The sequence below is a fragment of the Semicossyphus pulcher genome, unplaced genomic scaffold (genome assembly GCF_022749685.1).
Source record: "Semicossyphus pulcher isolate SPU_LCO1_2020_fin unplaced genomic scaffold, fSemPul1.0.p SCAF_3, whole genome shotgun sequence".
In the NCBI taxonomy this organism is placed as follows: domain Eukaryota; kingdom Metazoa; phylum Chordata; class Actinopteri; order Labriformes; family Labridae; genus Semicossyphus; species Semicossyphus pulcher.
The window spans coordinates 14322821-14344955 of NW_027211704.1; the positions used below are offsets into that span (position 1 = coordinate 14322821).

Consider the following 22135-nt stretch of genomic DNA (forward strand, 5'->3'; position numbering starts at 1 on the left):
ACCTAACAAGCACGTCTTTGGACTGATGGGAGGAAGCTGGAGTACCACAAATGTCCGATCCAGGATTCCAACCGGGAACCTTCTAGCTGTGAGGCGACACTTGCTATCAGTGTGAGTGTGTAGCTTTGATTCACAAACAACTGAACAGACAAAAAAGTAGGTCTTTTATTTTGTCTCAACAGTAGCTGAATACGAAGCTAAAGTAGGTTCAGAGGATTGAATATATGTTTAAGATTAAGTTATATGCAAGGGCAAATTAAAAGTTTAAATTTAAGAAGAAAATAAAGGAGCCAGTTGAGGTGGTTCGGGCATCTGATTAGGTTGCCTCCTGGGAGCGTCCCTTTGGAGGTTTTCCGGGCACGTCCAACTGGGAGGAGACCCCGGGGCAGACCCAGAGCTTGCTGGAGGGATTATATATCCTGTCTGGCCTGGGAACGCCTCGGAGTCCCCCAGAAGGAGCTGGAAGACGTTGCTGGAGAGAGGGATGCCTGGGTCACCTTGCTTAGCCTGCTGCGACCACCCCAGATAAGCGGACAATAATGGATGGATGGATGGATAAAGTTGTTAATAATAATGACCCATATTAAAACAGAATTCAAGGAGACAAGTCATCATTTTCCCATGAAATCATTTTTCTGACAATATAATGTTGAGACAAAGACTTTAAATAAATGACCTATAACTCAAATAAAAAGACGTCTTTCTTTAAATGCAACTCTTGGATTTATTTAATGTTTTTAAAGTGCAAAAAAATAAAAAAAATATACAAAGAAGACATGAACAAAGGTACCTCACCAAGTTTTTGTTTGAAAATATTTCTTTTGCATAAATGCCAGTTTAAAATCTTGATCACATTTTGCTTCTCGGGGCAAAAGTCTTTTGAATACATGTAAACATTTTTACGACACAACTCTTCTGATAAAACCAATCACACTTTGGTCGTGCCAAAGTTAAACCAGTATCTCTTTAACACGCTTTTTTAATCTCAAAATTGTTCCAATTATTCTTGCATTTTCCATGATGAATGCCAGGACACCTTTCTGTAGTCGTCAGAGGGGGATAAATACTCGGTATATTCTTAAATACGACTTTATAACTAGAAAAAGTACTTCATGCTCATTTCCACTGTACAAAATGTTTGACTGTTCAGAGCCAGCAGTACTTGAAAACATTTAGCAACAAGCTGTTTAAAAACCTCGCTAACATAGAACAATGTACAGTATATTAACACACACACACACGCACACACACACACACACACACACACACACACACACACACACACACATACATACACACTGTTGATTTTTTTGTTTTTTTACACAAAATATTTAAGACAGCTAAGGTTTTCATTCTGAACCAACCAATGTTTTTAAAACATCTCCAGAGTATTGTCAAGATTTCATCCAGACATGTCATGAAAAGACAACAGTGTTGGTTTGACACTCACCAAAGTGCATCTTCGTCCACTACCCGCTAACATTCACACAGTTCAAAATAAAATACAAAAAAGATGCAGTGAAATAAAGAGACGTCTGTTCTGGACTCAGGCAAGAAGAATGACGTGGTTGATCACATGACCAGAGCTGAAAGATGCATGAAGAAAACTGTGGTTCTGACTTTAAAGCTTGAATTGAGTTTGCGTTCCTTTTCCCCGCTTGTACTCACAGAGTCAAACATACCGTGGCACATCTGCTCTGTCGATCGCAAAGGTGGGAACGGGGTGATTTTACGACCAGAGCTTCCCTTTGCAGGAAGTTTCAATCATAGTTATAGAGATATATGACAGCCAGTAGAAGCGATGCTGAAGATTGTGCCGTGCTGTTAATGCAAGTAGCTGATAGATAAAAGTTCAATGAGAGCAACAGAAGAAGAAACGTCGCTTCACTGAACTCCACTGAAGCTGAAACATTTAACTTTAAATACATTTTAACTCGAGTATCTTTTATAAACTTCAGTTTCTGCAGCTGCCTCTTGATTAAATAATAATCAGTCCATTAAAGAATATGTTATCAACTGCTGTCAGGATCACCAGCCTGGCTTCTCATGGAAAACTGTTTGAACTGCGATGTCTTGAATGAATAAATCACAACTAATCATTCATGACCGACCATGTGTATGTCCATGGATGAATTATTTAACTGCATGACAGTGGTCTTATCCATCTTACAACACAACTCCTCATCTTCACCCAAAACAAGGGACGACATTTGGATTCTACTTACTGACTTTAAAACATGTATAGATTTGTCTTTACGGGGCTTAGTTACAATTTAGTCTTACATTCATTTACCAGGATTACAAACTGTGTTTTTGCTTTAATCATACATCTGTAGGTTGTGCTTTTTTTAAAGATTCCTCTCTTTGTCTGCTTATTGGGAACGTGGTTTATGATAATATCAATAAATCTGGAGAGTAGATTTTGTGAGTCCTGGATTTGTAGGATTTCAGTATTTCTGTATCTTGCAGGCTTTCCTACGATTGTTTCTTCTGAACCAGAACTAAGTAATACACCACTTTTCATACTTCTGCTTGTTGTTTTAGTTTAAAATACCACTTATCTAACAAGGACTTGTTACAAAGTACATATTGCACATGAAAAAAATAGCAAAGTTTCAAGTCTGAATCCCAAACACCTCATGATACATGCATGCAGCTGCCCAAGAAAATGCTTAATACAAAATACAAGTCAGAGTACAGTTTTGGAATTAGAAACCCGCTGTGGAGGCACATCTCAGCTCTACACAATAGCCTAGTGACAAATAAAATGGAATTCCTCTGTGTTTTTGAAGAAATAAATTATATGGTTGTCAAAATAAAAGCTGGTGCAAGAAAGTATTCGCCGATCTCAACTCACTGAGTCTGCAGTCCTAAAATCCACTGGAAGTTTTGTCCTGGCAGTAACACAGTCTGTGTGACAGGGGACATGCTGCTCAGTCTGCACACGTCCCTGCTGACACTCTGCTTTGTATGCAGGAATGGTAACGCTGAGGTTCGGGGAGAAAGAGGTTTGGATTACAGGCCTTTTTATGTCTTCATTCCTGCCTCCAGTTCCAGGGTTCGGAAAGCAAAGAGAGGCAAGAGCGGCTTCTTTCTCCCTTTTCAAATGTCATTAATACGAAGGGCAGTCCTGACTCCTCCGCCGTCGTTTCGTGCCCAGTTCGCCGTTCATGCTGGTCCTCGTGCTCTCGTCCCGCCTCCTCTTCGTCTTCCCAGTCTGTGGAGCAGAGATGGAAAAACACATGAATACAGCAGGCTTAGATAATAAATAAAACTTGATGAGGTGGATGAAAATGATCCAGAAAATCGTCCAAATGAGAGTCGACATGTGCCATAAAATTGCCTGGTTCTCAAAGTGGGGTCCTTGGACCCCATGGTATCCACAAACCATAGCCTGGGGGTCCACACAATAATTATAATAAATTTAAATAAATTATATAATTGTGCTGTATCATTGAAAACTGCATGTCTACAGATGAAGACCATTTGTGCCAATGAAACAAGCATATTGTGTCCATTACTCCCACCCACGTTGCGTTAGCTTTGGACCAATAGAAACTGATATGATTGTGACACATCACGTCAATCTGTCATGAATCACTCAACTCACTCAGGTCACGGTGAACCGTTCCTGCGGCTGTCTTTCTGCTGTTAATATTCTGAAGCTTTTAAGATCAATTACTTGAAAAGTATAAATGCTGTCAACTTGAGTGCACAAGCAGTCTGAATAAAATGACAATCTGTTTTAAAGTTTATAAGTGGTATTAACATGATTCAAACTGAAATGTTTTTCTGTTTATCACTATGAAACAGGTCTAAAGTCTTTTACAGTACAAATAGTTCCAAAGGCATATAAGAGTAAAAATGTTAGTAAGCATATGCTTAATCGGTGTTGCGATTATGAGGGGGACCTTAGCAAATGTTCCTCCCTGTAAGGAAGTCTGAGAACCCCTGCTTTATATAACAACAAAATTAAATCACATCCATCAACACTAATCAAGTAATTGCCATTAATATAAAAAATCTTTTACATTTAGCATTGTTGCTTTGACTCTTTAGACACATTCTTCTTTTCTAATATTCTACTGTTTGTGCATCAACAAGAAAATCAACAGATCCCTGACTGACCACTAGAGGTCAGCATCACACTGAACAAAGCACAACAACACACGAGGACGACACAACAGGATGCTCTAACAATCAGGATGTAACTGAAACCGTAGATAAAATACCACATCAGCTATATTAACACAATAAGATAGTTAAAGGAGGTTATCCTGCCATAACAATTATAACTTTTTACAGGACATTTGGCCGATGGTGGTTAGATAAATCTCCATCAATTGTATCAAAAATATTCACCATGATACCCAAAATGGCTGACCAAGAGGCGAGCAGCGTCGCTCACTGAGAACATGGAAAGGTTTCAAGAGAATACAAGACTGCAAAAAAAAAATGTGTTTGAATAAATTCATCTTATGTCTGCAAACAACTGTGAAGTCTACTCCCTCAAATATCTGTTTATTTCTCCTTCTCTCAGGAGTGTGACTGAAATGGGTCTTAGTTTTGATATAAGAGGGTGAAGAGGAAGTTTACTTTGAAAAGTATTTTGAGCATAGTTTTTATTCTTTTATTTTGGGAAATAACAGTGAATAAAACTGCTATGAAAGGTCACAAAACTCAGCAAACTCAATGATTTGTGAAACAGCTTTTTAAAAAATACGAGTATGATTACATCATCCACCCTGGGGTGAGTTTGTATGTGTGTGTGTGTGTGTGTGTGTGTGTGTACTCCAGTGTTAGTACACATTTTATCCCTTAAAGCTGTAATTGTTTCTTCCAGCTTATTAAAGGTTTTGCAAACACTGACCTCTTTAAAGAGCAGAGAAGAAGAAAACAAAGAGGAGTCAGACTGACTGTTTGTCTACATTTAGCCAAGAACAGTGAGTTAACAGACCTTGGCATCCCGCTCTGCAAATTTCTGGAACATGTTGGCGTAGGTCTTCTTGTCCTGCTCGTGATGTTCCTTAATCTTGCTCTGGCAGATGGAAATCTGAGCGCGAGCTGCCCGGTTTGAGGAGTTGACTTGCAGCACTTGCTGAAAGTCTGCCATGGCCAGGCTGAACTCGTTTCGAAGGAGACGGGCTTCCCCACGTCGATATAAAGCCTTCTCATTGTTTTCATCCAGCTCAATCACCTACACACACACACAAATAGAAATTAGCATGTGCAGAAAATTCCAGCAGCTCCAGAGAGATGATGCATGAAACCTCACCTTGTTGCAGTTCTCCACGACTTGCGAGAACTCTTTTATCCGCAGGAAACACAGCGCCAAATTGAGGTGTGATGTTAAAATAAAGTCCTGTATCCTCTTCTGCTGATCTATCCCAGTACCACACTCCATCTCTAGCCAGGAAACAATGCGCTGGTACTGGATGACTGCCTGGTGATACCGCCCTGCCTAATAAAGGAGGAAAACCCAATTTAATAAACATGTGAGCAATAATAAAATGTCTTGTGTTTAAAGGTCAGCGTGGAGACTTTACCTTGAAATAATGATTCCCTTTATGCTTAACTCCTGCAGCCAGAGTCAACTTCTCGTTCAAGTCCATTTCCCAGGATTCTTTCGCCTTGTGGGAACACGAGTAACGTCAGTGAAAGCGAGTAAACAATAGACTTAGTCAGCTGCATTATAGTGTAGGACATCATGCACTTTGCTCAGCTTGTCTTACATGGGAAAGTCAACCCAAACCACACTGTAACCACATCTAGTCCAACGTCATGAGGAATTTAACTGTTTACTTCTTTCAACGTAAAAAAAAAAAGCAGAAGGCCGGGCTCACCCTTTTGAAGTCTTTGAGGGTGACCTCGTATATGATGTCTTTGTCTGGTCCGATTTTGAACTCTGGTTTACCTTCGCTTCCAAAGCCGTACCTGTGAGGAGAAAAGAGCGAAACCATTTCAGAGCGTGTTGATAATACTTGTCAGAAGGAAGAAACAGAAACAAAGAAATGAGTGTTAACCTTTTATTTTGAAATCTACATATCAAACAGCTAATCTGAGAACAACAGTGAACAGATTGTCAATTAAAGCCATTTGACATTTAAATTACAGGTTGGAAAATCACATCAGTTACTAAATTTGATACCTGCCACAGGTGAAAATGTCCCACATGTGGATAAAATGAAACACATATATTCAAGACAATGTTGTAAAGGGAAAACCTTTTAATTGCTTATGAGAATAAAGGTTGGTGGGGAACTTTGGTAAAGGGTTAGGTTAGTTTCAATACAGCTTTTTCACTTTATTATCTATTATGGATCTTTACCCTGATGATTTAATTATGAGTCAAAGCCTGTTTGTGCAGATTATTGTCTATTTTACTAGCAAATGTGCTTAAAGTTAAAAGATCAAGGAGATGATTTCATGTTCAAAAAACTTGATACACGTGCAAAACAATTTCAGGAAATATAGTTTCTTAAAGGACAGACGAGGACTCATGTAGGCAAACAAGGACCACACAAGGTTCAGATAAACGTGTATTTAAGTTAGAGAACAATTGTGTATATAGTAATGTCTGTTGTTTGTTTGTGTCTTTACTTTCTAACGTCAGATTCTTGTCTCCGTCCGATGACTGCGTGTTGGCATTAACTCTCAGTATGAGTACGAGTGTGATGCGAGTACTTTGCTTCGGCCTGAGGGGACGATTGGGGAGGGTTGGTGTGGGCTGCGTGAAGGGAGTGATATAATGCGGTTTGGGCAGAACAATGTGTCCTATCTATTTTTATAATTCCTCATAATTTACGTACATTTATGTCTATATCTATCCATCTATATCTATATATACGTAATCAAGGGAATGATAAGATGTGGTTTGAGCCGTAGGTTATGTCTTCTTTATGTTTGTTTTCCTCTTTTTTTTTGTCATTTTTAGAATAAAATACTTGAGAAGAGGGGAGAAATTCTTCCCACGCACAAAATGACATGAATAGAGAGCTGGACTAAGTTCTCAAAGAACAACAGACGAGACTGCTTTTTCATGACTAAACAAGAGGAAAGTACTTTCTACAATATTTTAATTTGTCTTTGTTTTTTTTTAAATAGATTCATCTGATTCTTTTTAAAACACAACCTGAGAGTTAAGACATCGAAAGTAGTTTTTTTTTAACCAATACAGAATAAATCAATCATAGTATTTGCCTTATATTGCCTTGTAGTACTCCGTCTTCTCAGTACAAAATATATACTAGTAACAGACGCAGAAACAGCACTGACACATATACATATATATAACCTCATATAACTTAGATCCACTTCATGTATGTAAAGTAATCTATGACATTAACCACTCATTATTTATTCCTTTGCACTTATTCTATTGACTTACAAGTAAGTTTTGCACATAATAATTCTGCTTTAACTTTTATTTATCATTTTTCTGGTTATATTTTCAGCCTTCAAACCCCGATGTGAGACAGCATGGACAGAAGAAAGGCAAACATAATGAAACACCAATCATTATTCGACAGCAATCCTGCATTAACTGTCATGAACTATCCTGGGACATAATTTGACCGAAGTGCTGTAATAAAGGACCACAAGAGGACCACAAAGCAGTCCCACGAAAAGATTGGTTACTCACTGTACCTTCAGTTAGAAAGCAAAAGAAGTAACAAACATAACATTTGAATGTTTTTCAGTGACTTACTTTGGTTGTAAGTAAAGTACGCAGCACTCTCCTTTCTGCATCTTGTCCATGGCTCGGTCCACTCCCAGAGGAACGCCTTTGTCTTCAGCCTCGCCGACAACAAAGCTGACGTCTCTGCAGTCAAACAGTCGACCACTGCAGCTTCCCTCCAGGTGCACTACAGACACAAATAACCCTACAGTTTAACCTCTAATGTAACCTTTTAATCTATCTCCTATATTATTAACAAAGCTTCTTTACCGTCCACACTCGCCCCGTCGTTGGGATTAGTGTAACCGTCCCCTCTGACCTTTATTCTTCTCAAAATGCCGCCGTCGTCTGTCAGCATCTCGCCTTCAAACTTGAGTAGCTCCATCTGTTTGGTTGTAAACATTTATTAAATCACCGTGACACAAACTGAAGCAGAATACAAAATTACAGCTCTGCCTAACTTGGTGTGTGGTGCTTCAGGAGGTGTGGGAGGAGAAAGGCAGAACATAACGAAAAACAAGTAGGAGTCATAGCAATAAAAAAAAGAGAAATAATGACGGTAGAAGGAGCAGTGAAGGTAGACTTTCTGACAGACGGTTTGTTTAAACTTTTTACTTCTGCTAGGACAAGACGAATAGAATGGATCAATCAGCTAAAAGAAATTGGCAGAATTTCAACTTTATGATCACTTAACATTCATTTTCCTCTCTTTGTTATTAAAGTTTAGTTTATTACACTTATTCTGACAGTATGTAGATATTATGTCTGCACACACCATCAAATGAAAATCATTTTTAAAATCCTCAAAATCAGTCTGACATATTTTACATTTTTGGAAACTTCTGGTTCTCCTCTAGAATTTAAATAACATTTAAAGAGTTCAAGTAGATTTATTAAATTGGTTATGACTTTTACATCTGTAGGACTGGGTCACTAGGGCTTGCATCAAGAGGATACACTCCTACTCCTACTTAAAGCTCCCTATTTAGCATTATAATGATAATAATAATGATAATAACTTTATTTATACAGCACCTATAAAAACAACAATTACAACTGCTTTGACAATCAAGCAGTCATGAACACAGTAGGTGACGAAAGAGCCGAAAAACATGGCAGACACAGCAAGACAATACAAAGCTACAGTTAATATAAAGTCAAAGCAATAGGACAAAATATGTAAATTGTACATACTGCTCATTATATACCTATAACCAGTTTATAAGTTTATAATACACTTTTTCCAGCCAAAGCATCTTACTTCTTTATAAGGGGACAACACCTTAGGTTTGTCATCTGATATGAAGAAATATCTATTATCTGTTTAAAATGTAAGTCTCCATATGGAGGACCAAGTAAGGAGTTATAGTCATTGAGAAATAGGTGTATAAGTACTTATTTATACTAACAACTACATCATAGTGTGTCCTTTATGACACGTTTATATACGGCTTATAAATGCTAATTGAAGACTTGTTACTCAGTGAAGTGTTACACAAATTCAAATAGATGAATATAATCGGAATAATTTGCTTTAGCAGCACATAGCCTACTGATAAACTACATGTAAGAGTACAATATTTAACATCTGATTATAGGACGCTTGTTAATATTTGGTTTACAGTTAGATTATTGTTGGCAGTAATGCGCGAAGTACATTTCATAGATACAAACAGAAAGTAATTTGAACGACTAAGAAGTGTCCATTGGGGGCAAATTGTAAATCGGAGCATTCAGTTAAATCTCATTTGATTTCTCCCAGAGCAGAATAATAATTATCAGTGATTACAGGGGACAGAGAAACCCTGAATTGTATCCCCACTGAGCTCAAAAGAGGCCAGTAAGAGTGGAGGCTGAATATTCTGGCTGCCTGAGTGAGACGGATTAAAATAGACAAACCAGTTAATTTTACGACCGGAGAGCTCCGTCTGCGGAGACTGACACGTGCTCTTAAATTATCAGAGTCCCGTGGCGTGATGCAGAATTATTGCACGGCACAAACATCAGCGCTGACACCTACCTCAAACACTACTGGAGAGTTGGGAGGAATCTTGTCGGGATTACCGGCGGTTCCATAGGCATACTCAGGTTTACACAGTAACGTGCATACCTCGCCTCTCTGCATGGACAGCACACCGATATCCCAGGCCTTCAGGACCTGTCCTGTGATTGGATGAAGCACATAGGAAAAACTATAAGAAGAGGTGCCGCTGGTTCATAAAACTGGAATTAAGAGTATTTAATAATGTAAGTGTAAAGATATATAAAGGACTTTTGGGAAGTATAACTTTATCACTTTAATGTCATATCTGTCCCTTAAATGAAGCTATAGCGAAGAGATGGTTAGCTTAGCATAGAGAACGGAAACAGAGGGAAACAGCTTGCCTGGCTCTGTCAAAAGAGAACAAAATCCGTCCACTACCATGATTTATAGACGCATTACATTAATCTTGTGCAACAAGTAGAAAAAAGTCTAAAACGTCAACCTGCGGTTTTACAAGGAAAGAGTTTATTTTTCAGGCTAATCCTTGGTTCCAGGAAGTTACTGCTCCCAGGCGAGAAATAGTCAGGCACACAACACGTAATCCCCCCTGTAAAACCCTTTTTGTTGTTTTTACAATTTATTTTTGATATAGGTTAAATAAACAAGACATAACTTTGTTATTAGGAAGCTTTAGAGGGACTGGAAGCTGGATTCTGTTGTCGTAGAGCAGAGCCGAGCTAGCTGTTATCCATGTTTCTAGCTTAAGCTAACTGTCTGCTAGCTGTAGCTTCATATCTAACGGAAATGAGAGAGGGTTCAATCTTCTTATTTTACTCTCTATTAACAACAGCTTTGCTCATAAATGTAAAACTTGAAGGCGGGAAGATATTTTGAGTCGAAAATGTTCTGGTTTGTGTTTGTAGCTCGAGGAGTATCGTCCACTAGCGTTTCAGAGGGCATTCGTTTTATGCGGGAAACAGTCCATGAGCTAATGAGGTAGAACACATGGGCTGTAAGACAATCCTGGAATGTATCGGCCATCATCTGACAACGATTTAGCTTTATTAAACGATAAAAACAGACAAGTGCAGCTAACAATCCGGTCGTAGACGTCTCTCAACTCTAAGTCTATTCTGGTTTCTAAAGCTGCCAGTCGGACTGTTAACAATGAGCAGCGCAGGGAAACGGAAGTCTTGGCCTCGGATTTCCTTTATCTCCGATCTTGCACCATACCGGAAGTCCCGAAAAATTTCTTCTGTTGCATTGTAACATCGTCAGACGTTAGCCAATGGGTTCAAAGATTGTCTAACTCTAAGCTAGTTAGCAATTACTGTTAGCATATTTTCCAAAATCTAGAGCTATTCCTTTAAGTTAGAGAAAACACCATCAGGTTTGACACTCATGCATACATACCCTTGCCCACATTGAAGCAAAAAGGTTCTTTGCGATCGAGACTGCAGTCGAACTTCTTTCCCGTTAAAAGTTTCCCCGTGTAGTGGACAGTCACTCTGTCCCCGATCATCGGCCGGTCTCCATCCAGCCCCTGGCGCTTTACGACCTGCAGACGGAGAGATAAATCTTTTTGTCAGAGAATAAAAAGAAGATAGCAGCTGGGAGATCCAGAAAGAAGAGACAAAAATAATCACCATGCCATATGGTCCAACTCGTGCCTGAACACCGACAGTAAAATGTACATTTAAAGCAAGGACAATAAATACCTTGATAACGCCTTGGTCTTTGCTAGCTGTTACATCAGTGCCCTTTGCAGCGAACACGGCTGTGGCCACCTGGCCGTCCATAGGTAGATCCTGATCAGTGGTCATTTCAGCGTGTGGGCATCACACGGTAACACTGTAAAGAATCATGAACACACAAGCCTACGTATTAGCAATCTGGGCACCATAAATAACATGTCCTCGTGTTTTCACTGTGGGACCAACGTGCAACAAGAGAAATGGCTCATAAACCTAATGTGTGGAGGTGAAATGAGAAAAAAATAAAATATCAATACAAGATCCTCATAATCCACCCTGTAAACATGACTTTTTTCCTCCTCATTATATAACTCTTGGCTATATGAGTGCACATGTTCTCAATCAACGTGCTGCACAGGAGATACATTTACAGTTTTACTTGGAAAGCCACATTGATCCCAGCTGTACGAGGAGCTGTACGAGGAGCTTTACTCCGCGCTGCAGTTGTGATATCACTCAGCTGTACCGTACCTTGTCTGATCCCCCACAGATGAAGCAATTACACGACTATAAATATGTTAAAGGCAGCACCATGACGCTTACTTTAGTCGTTTTATTTTGTAACACATGCTGCACTCACCAAAGTACAGTATGTTCCAGACTATTACTGTACACCTCTTTGTGCTCGTTTTCAATCTATAAATGACATCAACACATCTCACAGGAAGGGATATTAAAATCTGCAGCACGGCTGAACCTTATTCAGGTATTTTTCATTTTCAGTTTGTAACAGGAACACGAGTTTGTTTTCTTCCTCATAAGCACAGGAAAAGTGTGGGCTCGACCACGCTCACACTGTACTGATGCTGCTGCGCCATCACAAACACAGTCATGTAATCTCCCTCAGTGTATGTGATGAGGCAGGAAGGACTCTTGAAACTGATTGCTACTCTTCAGCTCAGGGGAGAAACACTGTTCTAATGATATCTTATTAGAATATGAGGCTACGTGTTGTCTGGTTTTAGGCGGCTATGACGCCTGTTAGAGTTATTTCAGGCTAAATTACAGTTTAGTATTTTGATTTTAAAGCTGTTTTGGGCCTCTACTTGTGTCACCATGACATCCATATAACTACTGATTACTTCTCGATTGTTTTTCTTTTGATAGTACCAACTTTCAACTCCTGAATACTGAACACTACAGGCCTCATTTTCCTCATCCACGTCAAAGCGTTAAGTAATAACGCACGTCTTCTTCCACATTTATATCCAACAAACTAGTGTTGTCAGTGATGTAATTTCAAACTAATGATACAAGGAAATACATTTTTTTCTTTCTCCAAAACAAACAGTCTTGAAGACAGATTAAAAGATATTAATAGAAGCATCAGACCAAACACTTAATGCCAGCTTTTAGCATCTGACAGTTTCAATACTTACATAGATGGATAGATAGATAGATCTATAGATAGATAGATAGCTTCCTCTTTCTCACACCTCCATACGTAATGCAGAGAGACACCTGCAGCTTTGCCACAGTAATAAAACCGTAATGACCTGTTGGTGTTGCAGCTGCTGAATGCTTCGTCTCTCATCGCAGCAGCAGCGTCCGTGTCGACACTCATTGTTACCACCTCAATACAAATAGCTGCCGGCAGGTTGAGTCTGCCCTGGCACAATAATCTTGACATTGTTTGAAGACAATGAGAAAAGCTAGTTAGCTATGTTAAGCATGTTGGCAAACACACTATTTGGTGATTATTATCACATGAAACAGCTGAGTTGTTAACACTTGCTTGAATAGCAGCAGCTCACAGCTGCTCTGGGACCGTTGGGTGTTGCTTATGCGAGGACTTTTGGCTGAAGTTGTGAAGTAACTGTTGTGAATGGAAATGGTCACGTCCACAGTAGGAGATGATAGGATGAGCAGCTAGAAGTTTACGCTTCTCACAAAACTTGCAACACTGTTTAATGCTGCTGCACAAAGATAACAAGGTACTTTTATCTTGAATTAACATACATCAAGCACAAAAAGATGTGTTTTTTCTGGCTGCAGGCCGGTGAGTCATCAGGGGAGTGAGATTTATTTAAAGGCTTTTGTTTTGTGTTTGTTTGTGTCTGCTTGATAAGAACTATTTAAATAAGATTAGTGTTAATCTCACTGATGAAAAAACTGTTGCATATCACACATTACTGTAAATCTCCGCCATCATTTCAGCTCGCCGCACTGGATGTTATGCAACAATAGGAAAAGTTGAGGTATTGCAGATAGATTATCTCTATTCTGCTAGAGGAATCAGCTTTTAGAAACATTTAAATATCATATTTAACTTGTGAAAATGTCATATTTGCTTTTATTTTAACAACACTAAAATGAGGGATGTGTTACACGGGATGCTAATTTGACTAATAACATTTCCACAGATGATTTAAGGCTGCAAACTTTGCTCAAGGGCATTATGAGAGAGCACAACGGCTGCTCTCGCTCCCTGCATACGTTTTCTAGATTTTTCCACCACTTGTCCTGTCTTCACGTTCAGGACATCCCAGACACTGCTGATGACCAAGTGCAAATATTTAAACATCCTGCTGTGGTGAGTAAGTTCCTAAAGAGCCTGTGAGTATGATAATTAAGTAACAGCACTCTGCACAATGAGAAAGAACAGCGCTGTGCCGGATATTGATCAACATCTGAACATTTTGTCTTAGAGTGTGAAAGATCAGGCAGAGGTCAAGCCAAAGCCTTAACCCACAAGGGAAAACCCATAAAGATCCGTCTCGCTGCTGTCTGCACAATTTATTCTGCTCGTTCAATTGTGTGTCACTCTCAAGAGATCAAGTGTTCGAACTCTTCAACACAAGCACAGAACAAAATGTCCGTCTCCTTTGGAGAGACACCTTGTTCGCTGTCTTTTAAATTTCATGGATTTCATTTTAGATGTAAGTCATTGTCAAGTGTGTGTGTTCGTGTTTGTGTGCGTGTGGTTGTGTATGTGTGTGTGAGTGTGTGTGTGTGTGGGTCTGAACACAATGTTCCTTCTATTCACAGTTCCCCGCTGGCAAAGCCTGATGGTGTCCACCAATCTGAGACCCCCTCACGTAGAAGCCAGCTTCATTTTTTGAATGAGAATAAGTGGATATTAATAAACCAATTAAGCTAATTATTAGTGTCTTTATATTTAGATTTACACACCATTTGAATTCAAATAAAACAAGTGGAGTTTCTGCGTTATGAATTGCATCCACAATGATTTCACATAGGCCTTGTAAAAAGTTATTCATTCAAATTGAGGTTTAAATGTAGCGTTTTCCTGTACGAAGCATGTTATCTGCATGAAGCCCTGAACAGTGAGACCTACTGTAAATAGTTGTGACACAGATAAAATGGCATGTAGGCTTCATGTACCTAAACTCTGATACCCTGCGCAGGAATGCAGGAACAGATCACAATGAGGCAAAGACCACATCCACAGACGCACACGGTGTATCTGTACATTCTGTCTCACATCTGTGCTCCGCCGCTGATTCATATATGAACATGTGAGTACACAGTGTGCATGACGGACCCTGAGACATCCTGAGCCACAGCACCGTCTGACATGGGAAGGTTGTTTTTCTGTTTCACTGACAAATACATCACAGGATATGAAAGTACAGCTTGTAAACTTGATGAAAGGTCATCACTCTTTAGAGACGCTGCATCTGTTGGAGCTTTTTGCAGCTTTTATTGTGAAATTTGACTGTTTTATGAGGCAATTTGAAAAGAACTGACCGTGCTTTTGTTGTGAAAATTTTCAAGTCAGTGTATCAGGATAAGATGCTATTTATCTTAATGCAAATTTCAATATGTGGACTTTGTCTGAGCCTGTGTCCATGTTAGCAGGCCTACTCATCCAAATCTAAATACAGGTATGATAACAAGTTATTCAGATGCTCCCATCATGCCCTGTAATGTGCAGCTTGGTCCAAATAACCATGAATCAGCTCAGTATCAACAAGACTTAATGTTACTTATTCTCACAAACAGGGTTAGGCAACCTGTAATTCAATGAGATATACACCTAAGCCTAAAGGGATTTTGCATGTAAACTGTTGTCTCCATCCACCTCCAGAGGCAACCACAGCCAAGTGCCACATTAACACACACACACTCACCTATAAACACACATACATGTGGATTCTTATCAGCCCTTATTTACCAGAGCTCACTGGGATACAGCTGAGAGTAACCTCAAATGCCCCCACACAGTGACAAATTCAACATCCAGGCAAGAACATCTTATAATCAGACCACCCTCAATAGGACATCTTGTTTTGTTTTTTTGTAGCGGCTTCATCAAAGTCATTTTGGGATAATTTGGACTCTTCAGCATAAAAGTCAATCTTTACGATGTAGAACAAGTGTCCCTTTAACTCAGCCAGACGTGAAGAGAAAGCACAAGAAAGCCGGTAAATGTGATGTGTTAATTAACTTCTTAATTAAGTCTCCCCGCAGCAGAATAGATGCGATAAATAAATGAAGACATTACCTTGCTCTCCTTTTTTAATGTCTTCTCCGAAACGACCGGCTGCAAATTCAGTCTGTAGATTTCTAACCGCGTCTATTCCTTCTAATTCAAGCCCGCCCCTCTCATCTCATATCATCCAGGGTACTAAATGTTCTGTCCATGTGCTTACTATGTAGCGCTGTTTTTGTCCTTTTTTCTCTCACCCCCCTTCTATCCCCTTTCCCCTCTAGTGACGATAAACGTGCCGGTGAAGTAGCCACATGGATCTCAGACTTGAAAATGACACTGGTGAGAGAGAGAGAGGCAGACACAGGGGGAGAGAGGAGAGGAGAGAGAGAGAGAGAATAGAGTAGAGTAGAGTTGTGGGAGGGTGTTTAGTGTAAAATTAAGGGGCAGGTCTTGGAAAGCAGCCACAAAGTAACACAATGTTCCGGCTGTACTGTAGCTGTACCGCGGCCGCTGCTGATGAGAACACTGTGTTCCAATAGACACCCTGACCTGTAACCCGTTACGTGCCGAGCCAGGCCGGGAACAGCCTGTACCGCAGCAGGCTGTTCTCTCCGCTCAGCTGACAACACATATCATCAACAGTGCCGTGTACTAGCCGAGCCCTAGCCTGTCTGTCTGAGAAGTGTAAGCACCGTAATAAAAGCACAGTCTGCCCGATAAGACGCGCGCGGAGACGGATTACTGTTGCTGTGAGGGACGGTAAAAAAAAAAATCCGCTTTCCGAGATTTTTTATGCTAAAAATACAATGTCTGTAATGTTCTATAACTTGGTAGAGAGACGGGATTTCGACAAACGAGCATGAATGTATACTTTGAATGTGGCTTATTGTTTATTCATTGAAAATTAATCTTATGTTTAGATTTTACAATTATTGTGACTTTTACATAATTTGACATTTTGTTCCAGAACATGAGTGTTTACTTTACTGCGATGTTTTTGATGATGAAACACTACGATTTTATTCTATTATGTAAAAAAAAAAAGCAACATTGTAAAAAAAAAAAAAAAAAAAAGAATGTAATTGTAAAATAGTATAAATTTAAAGATTAAAAGTGAAAGCCCTAGTTCTAAGGTTTTGTGTCATCTTTCTCTGCATTTTCGGAAGTATACTATGTGAATAATGTGTTCTATGAGCCCCTTTTGAGCAACATTGTTATGCAAACAGTTGGTTTTGTAGTATGTAAGTCGATCTTGTAACTGTCACTTAGATAGTAGGCTAAGTAGTGTACACATAAAAGGTATTTGACTCTGGTTTCAATTTGCTCTTAATGTAAACACCCAGTTCCAAGAACAATTTCCAGGAAGACAGAAATAGAATACAGGGACAATAAATCTAAATAAGGCAGGCAAAAATAAACATAGAAATATGAAGTACATACAAGCTGATTAAACATATGCGTGAGTATTTAATATAAAGCAAGAATGAAAATGTATATTTTTAAATATTGTATATTTACAAATTCAAACCTTACAAACAATGCAATAGTGCAAGGAGTGTAAAAAGTGATGTAATGTAACAGAGGCAGGTGGTTACAGTAAATGCATTACAGTATACAGGTCTATATAGCAGCCTAAGCAGCCTATAAAAAGCATGCTGAGATTTATGTTTGACAGTGATGATAATAATAATATGTATGTTACAATAACAATAAGGCTGCCGTCTACTATGCCATGTAATCTGTTACAGACATACTTCCCACCTAAACTGTTATTGTAGCCAAATTAGTTTTTCTACTGGGCAGTTTTTTGGTTTAAGTCTTAAATAATGAAGTACTAACAACTGAGCGAACAGTTTAAGTAGGGTCGGGTTCCAAAAGGAAAGGCTATGAGAACATTAGCAGCGTGGTTCTTACAAACATGCCCCCAAACGTTCATTCTCTGTATCTCCAGCGATTAAAAAATGAATGTAACTATTGTAACATCAACACCAAATGATGATGTATATCTTTAGCTAACTTGCACCAAAAGTAATTTAAGCTAGCTTAAAAAAAGTTAGCTTAATATTGTTCAGAGTTGCTACTGGACTTGACATCAGATTTATGGTTCAGGATATCAAACACCTTGTAATTTTCACAATCAAAACCATTCATACTCTTAATTTAGACATTTGGCCAAAGTTGTATGTAGCTTAACATCAATAAAATCATATAAGCTAAGCTCCTTATCGACGACTAGCTAACAATAAGAACGGCTAGCAAGCTATAGCCCATTTCTACAAAATGTAACTTATGCTATGAATTTGATCATGTGTAAGTTTTTAAGAAAAACTTATGAGAATACATATCAAGGTCGATTGTTTCCACCCTCTAATACCACAAAGGAGTGTTTTCTAAATTAGCACCTCTACCAATGGCGAGCAAGTCCCCAAATCTACAGGTCTGTATCGGTCACATAGACATAGTTATAATTGTCAAATAATTGCAGTTTGGTTAGGTTTAGACGCCAAAACTACTTGGTTTAGTAAAAAAAAGAAATTTGTTTAGTGTATCTAAAGTAAGCTAGTTTTTTTATCCAAAGTTTGAGCAACATTACACATGTAACTTTTGGTTTTACAGGGGACACAAATCCCAGTCTTCTGGTAAGAGTCCTGTGTCTTGGTCTTTATATCACTATATCACCTGACCTCTCTCTGCACTCCCATCATAAATTCTATGGCCCAAGCAGTCGCTGCCTAATTGTAAATATAAATGTTGGTCGTAATTAGCTTTGGCACGTTTGACCTATACTGTTGTATTTTGGTTGTGGCAGTGTTGTTGATATTTCTTTCAGTGTTCGCTCCCTCAGGCTTGTGGAACAGCACATGATAAGTTAATTTGTTGCTTTCAGTACCGCATGTTTCAGATTTTTAAGCATGACTCTCTAGGACAACTTTCACATTTGCTTTCAAGTTAAATGTTACAACCCTAATATAACCTTAAGGCAACATTTCCTGGAGGTTATCTTAAGTTTTTTCAAGACCTTCAGGGCATGTTGAGGTCAGAGGTCGCAGAAAGTCTCATTAAACAAGAACCATTACGGGAACATTCCTGTTGCTTTGTAGTCCCTGTCAAAGTATGAAATGATAACTCGCACCTGTCAACCCGGTGCATGTTGCATAACAATTCTTTAAAATATAATTTAGGGAAGGATATTGCATGATCTTTTTTGAGCTGCTGTTTTGCAAGTTAAATCTTAATTTTCAGAGAAAATAGAGCAGCTGTTTTGCAGTAGACCATGAAATAATTCTGTTTATTACTTCCTACCTAACCTGTAACCATATCCTCAGGTCCAGCAAAGTATTAAGTGATGAGTTACAGTAATAACTCTTTTCCAGGTGGTGATACGTGTAATTATTCATTATAAAGTATCATATTAAATGAGCTCTTGTATTGAAAGTAAAACCAGCAGGGGAAAAAAGTGGTGTTATTTTTCAGTTAACCGTACAATAACTTCCTGTGAAATGTGTTAACCAAACCTGACTTAACCTGCTCTTTGGCCTCAATATGTTTCCTATGTGACCCATAAAACAAGTTTTAAGATGCATAAAATATAAGTAAACATCTAAAGTAATGAAGGGTAGTGAAGCTATTGATGTCAATATGCCGACTACAGTTATAAACCTGGTACAGGTATCGTAATACATATAATCTTATTTTATGAGCGCTTCTTTATTTCTTAAAGATTATTTTTGGGGCTTTTTACCTTTATTATACAGGACGAGAGACAGGAAATGTGGGGAGCAGAGAGTGGGCGATGACATGCACCAAATGATAGAGGACTGTGGCCTCTGTGCACGGAGCGCCTGCTCTACCAACTGAGCGAAACCAGCGCCCCATGAGCGCCTGTTTTGAAACTAAAATATGCTCCTGCAAAGAAAACAATGTAAAGTATGATGGAATATTTCAACCCAAAATATACACCGATCAGCCATAACATTATGACCACTGACAGGTCTTGTTATAATGGCCCCTGTCAGTGGGTGGCCCCTGTTGAATACAGCAATTGAGTAAATCCCTTAAATACTTCCTCCCATGTGACCTGCCGTACAAGTTTTCCTTTAACTTCTATTGCCGTTTCCTCAGAGGACATTCCTGCTTTATTGTCTGACATTAATAAGTAAGTATAAGTAGGTTAATTATTCAGTATAATCTAAAAAGAAAAACACATCACAATCCAACATCATGGCATCGCTGCATCATTATATAACTTAATTATTGTCAAAAATACTGGACTTTTTAAGGTACACATCCATATGGCAGCACATTAATATGTTCACTGGTTTGTCAATACATGCTATTGTAGTTAACACATAAGCATAGAATTGAAAAGGTACACTTAGAGAGGAGTTAAGAGCTGTTAATTGTTATTCTTTAACCACATGCTGTGGAAAAAATTGGCGCTTCACATGATTACTCACAGAGCAACAGATGGGTGTGAACGGTTGGCCCTAATCTGACAAGTGCTTATGAGCGTAAACATTCAGAAAAGGTGGTTTAATCAGACTTCTCACACTCATAAGGTTGTAGTTTACATAAGCAACAGGCTCACATATGATTTTGAGCATTAAACTACTCAATAAAGTCGCTCTAATTCTTGCACCCGTGACAGACTTTGGACATTTTACTTTAAATATAAGTTACAATGAATTCCCCTAAAAGAGTGGATTTGAATTTAGCGTCTTTTGTGTTTGAATAAAGGGCACATTAGTAAGAGTTGTATACATAGTTGGGAGAAAGACATAACATAGCAGGGGCGTGCAACAGCAGCTGAACTTCACATAAAAGTTGTTAAAGACTTTTATAGCTTTGCTTTCATCCTTTAGTGTTCTGACATCACACAGGATGTTTCATGGCTGCTGCTTATATTCATGTCTATACTAGTTGTGCTTTAAAATGTTTAATCTAAGTCCTCTAACTACAGTATATCTCTGACAATAAGTTAACTCAAAAGATATGTTCATGTAAAGACTTCATTCCAAAAGTCTATGACAGGTGTGTGGAGGGTGAATCCAACAGTCAGAGGTGGTGAGGACACTGTCTGACCACACACTGCTGGCAGACGTCCAGGCAGCTATTGAAAGGGAACACGATGATCCTGTTAATTACAAAGGTGACATAACATGAGTGAACCTGATTCTGCAAACCCACGGGGACATTGTCACCCGGCTGAGTAATCTTCTGCACAATCAGTTATCGGAAGAAAGTAGGCTTCACACGTTCTCTCCACTTTTAATTCACAGTGGAAGCAGAAAAAAAAAAAAAGTGCATAACAGAATGACTGTGCCCTGATGATCTAATAACACAACCTGCCCTCGCCATGCACCACCTGAAGTTGTTAAGCTTATATTTATATATTTTTTGTATTCCCATGACAGTTTGCTCCTTCTCAGGCGGAGATTTGTTTGTTTTCTCAGCCCTCAGTCTGCTCTGCGGTGTCCTGGTAGCTCTGTTGGCTCATCCCCCAGACTTGTATGCAGAAGTTGAGGTCAAAAATGAACTGACTGACCTGAGCTGAACTGAGAAGTATGAATACATTTACAGCAGCCTGGTAGAAAAGTGGAATTAGTCCGCGAGTGACTGGCTGTTTAAAATGCATATAAAATACATATTTATATAGATGAATCATTCATATATGGAGCTTTAAAGCCTCTTGCTACTCTAAGTTAGCAATATTAGCTCACTATTCGCTAAAAAGTCTTATAATCTTTGCTAGAATAACACTAAACTTGTGCTAATTTGCTAAAACGTTTACGGAGGTCTTAAAAGCCGAGAGGCATTTGCAAGAATAGGTCGGAGTGAGTGAGTGTCTTGGTGTAACCAGAAGCACGCGGGTGAGTTCATTCAGGGATACAGGCTGCACAGTCATCAGGAAGTGAAACAGAACAGAATGTGCTGTACTAATCTGATTGAAAAACACTGCCTGAGTGGAGGCACGAGAGAGAGAAAAAAAAGATGTTTCATTTAAGCAGCTAAAAGGAGAATCCTACGGCAGCAGGAAGACGTGCTCAAAGAGGACACACAGAGTTCTGCTTTTAGTGATAGAAGTGGTGAAGAGAAGGTTAGAGAAACACACACACACACACATATGCGCGCAGCCACTAAAATAAAGCTGAGCAACATAATGCTCTTTGTTTGTGTTCTAGGCATCCGTGTTACGTACATGGGAGTAATCTCCTGAGTGATCCTTTTTATCCCTGAACTTTTGCCCCCTGCAGCAAGAGTTCTTTACCGCTGTGACTGCCAAGGACCCTAAATAAATGATTCCTGCTGCCTCGGATGAAGAC

At 39.0% G+C, this 22135-nt stretch overlaps 1 protein-coding gene across 1 annotated transcript; it reads right to left on the reverse strand.

The window, feature by feature from the left end:
* Window positions 1–706: 706 nt before the first annotated feature.
* fkbp5 (FKBP prolyl isomerase 5) lies at window positions 707–16136 on the reverse strand. Its single transcript, XM_069677931.1, has 11 exons — window positions 15885–16136; window positions 11381–11513; window positions 11076–11220; window positions 9699–9841; window positions 7949–8063; window positions 7709–7865; window positions 5844–5934; window positions 5547–5630; window positions 5276–5461; window positions 4958–5197; window positions 707–3217 (listed from the first exon to the last, which is right to left on the reverse strand). The coding sequence occupies exons 2-11, from the start codon at window positions 11483–11485 to the stop codon at window positions 3113–3115; spliced, it is 1371 nt and encodes a 456-aa protein (XP_069534032.1). The 5' UTR covers window positions 11486–11513; window positions 15885–16136; the 3' UTR covers window positions 707–3112.
* Window positions 16137–22135: the final 5999 nt, after the last annotated feature.

What these genes read in the sequence shown, in the direction of transcription:
- fkbp5 (XM_069677931.1), bottom strand. Translation starts at nt 11,485, where the DNA reads ATGACCACTGATCAGGATCTACCTATGGACGGCCAGGTGGCCACAGCC. An exon ending in AAGACCAAGGCGTTATCAAG is followed by an intron (nt 11,221 to 11,380) that starts GTATTTATTGTC and finishes CTCCGTCTGCAG; the next exon opens with GTCGTAAAGCGCCAGGGGCT. An exon ending in CGACGGGGCGAGTGTGGACG is followed by an intron (nt 7,866 to 7,948) that starts GTAAAGAAGCTT and finishes TTGTGTCTGTAG; the next exon opens with TGCACCTGGAGGGAAGCTGC.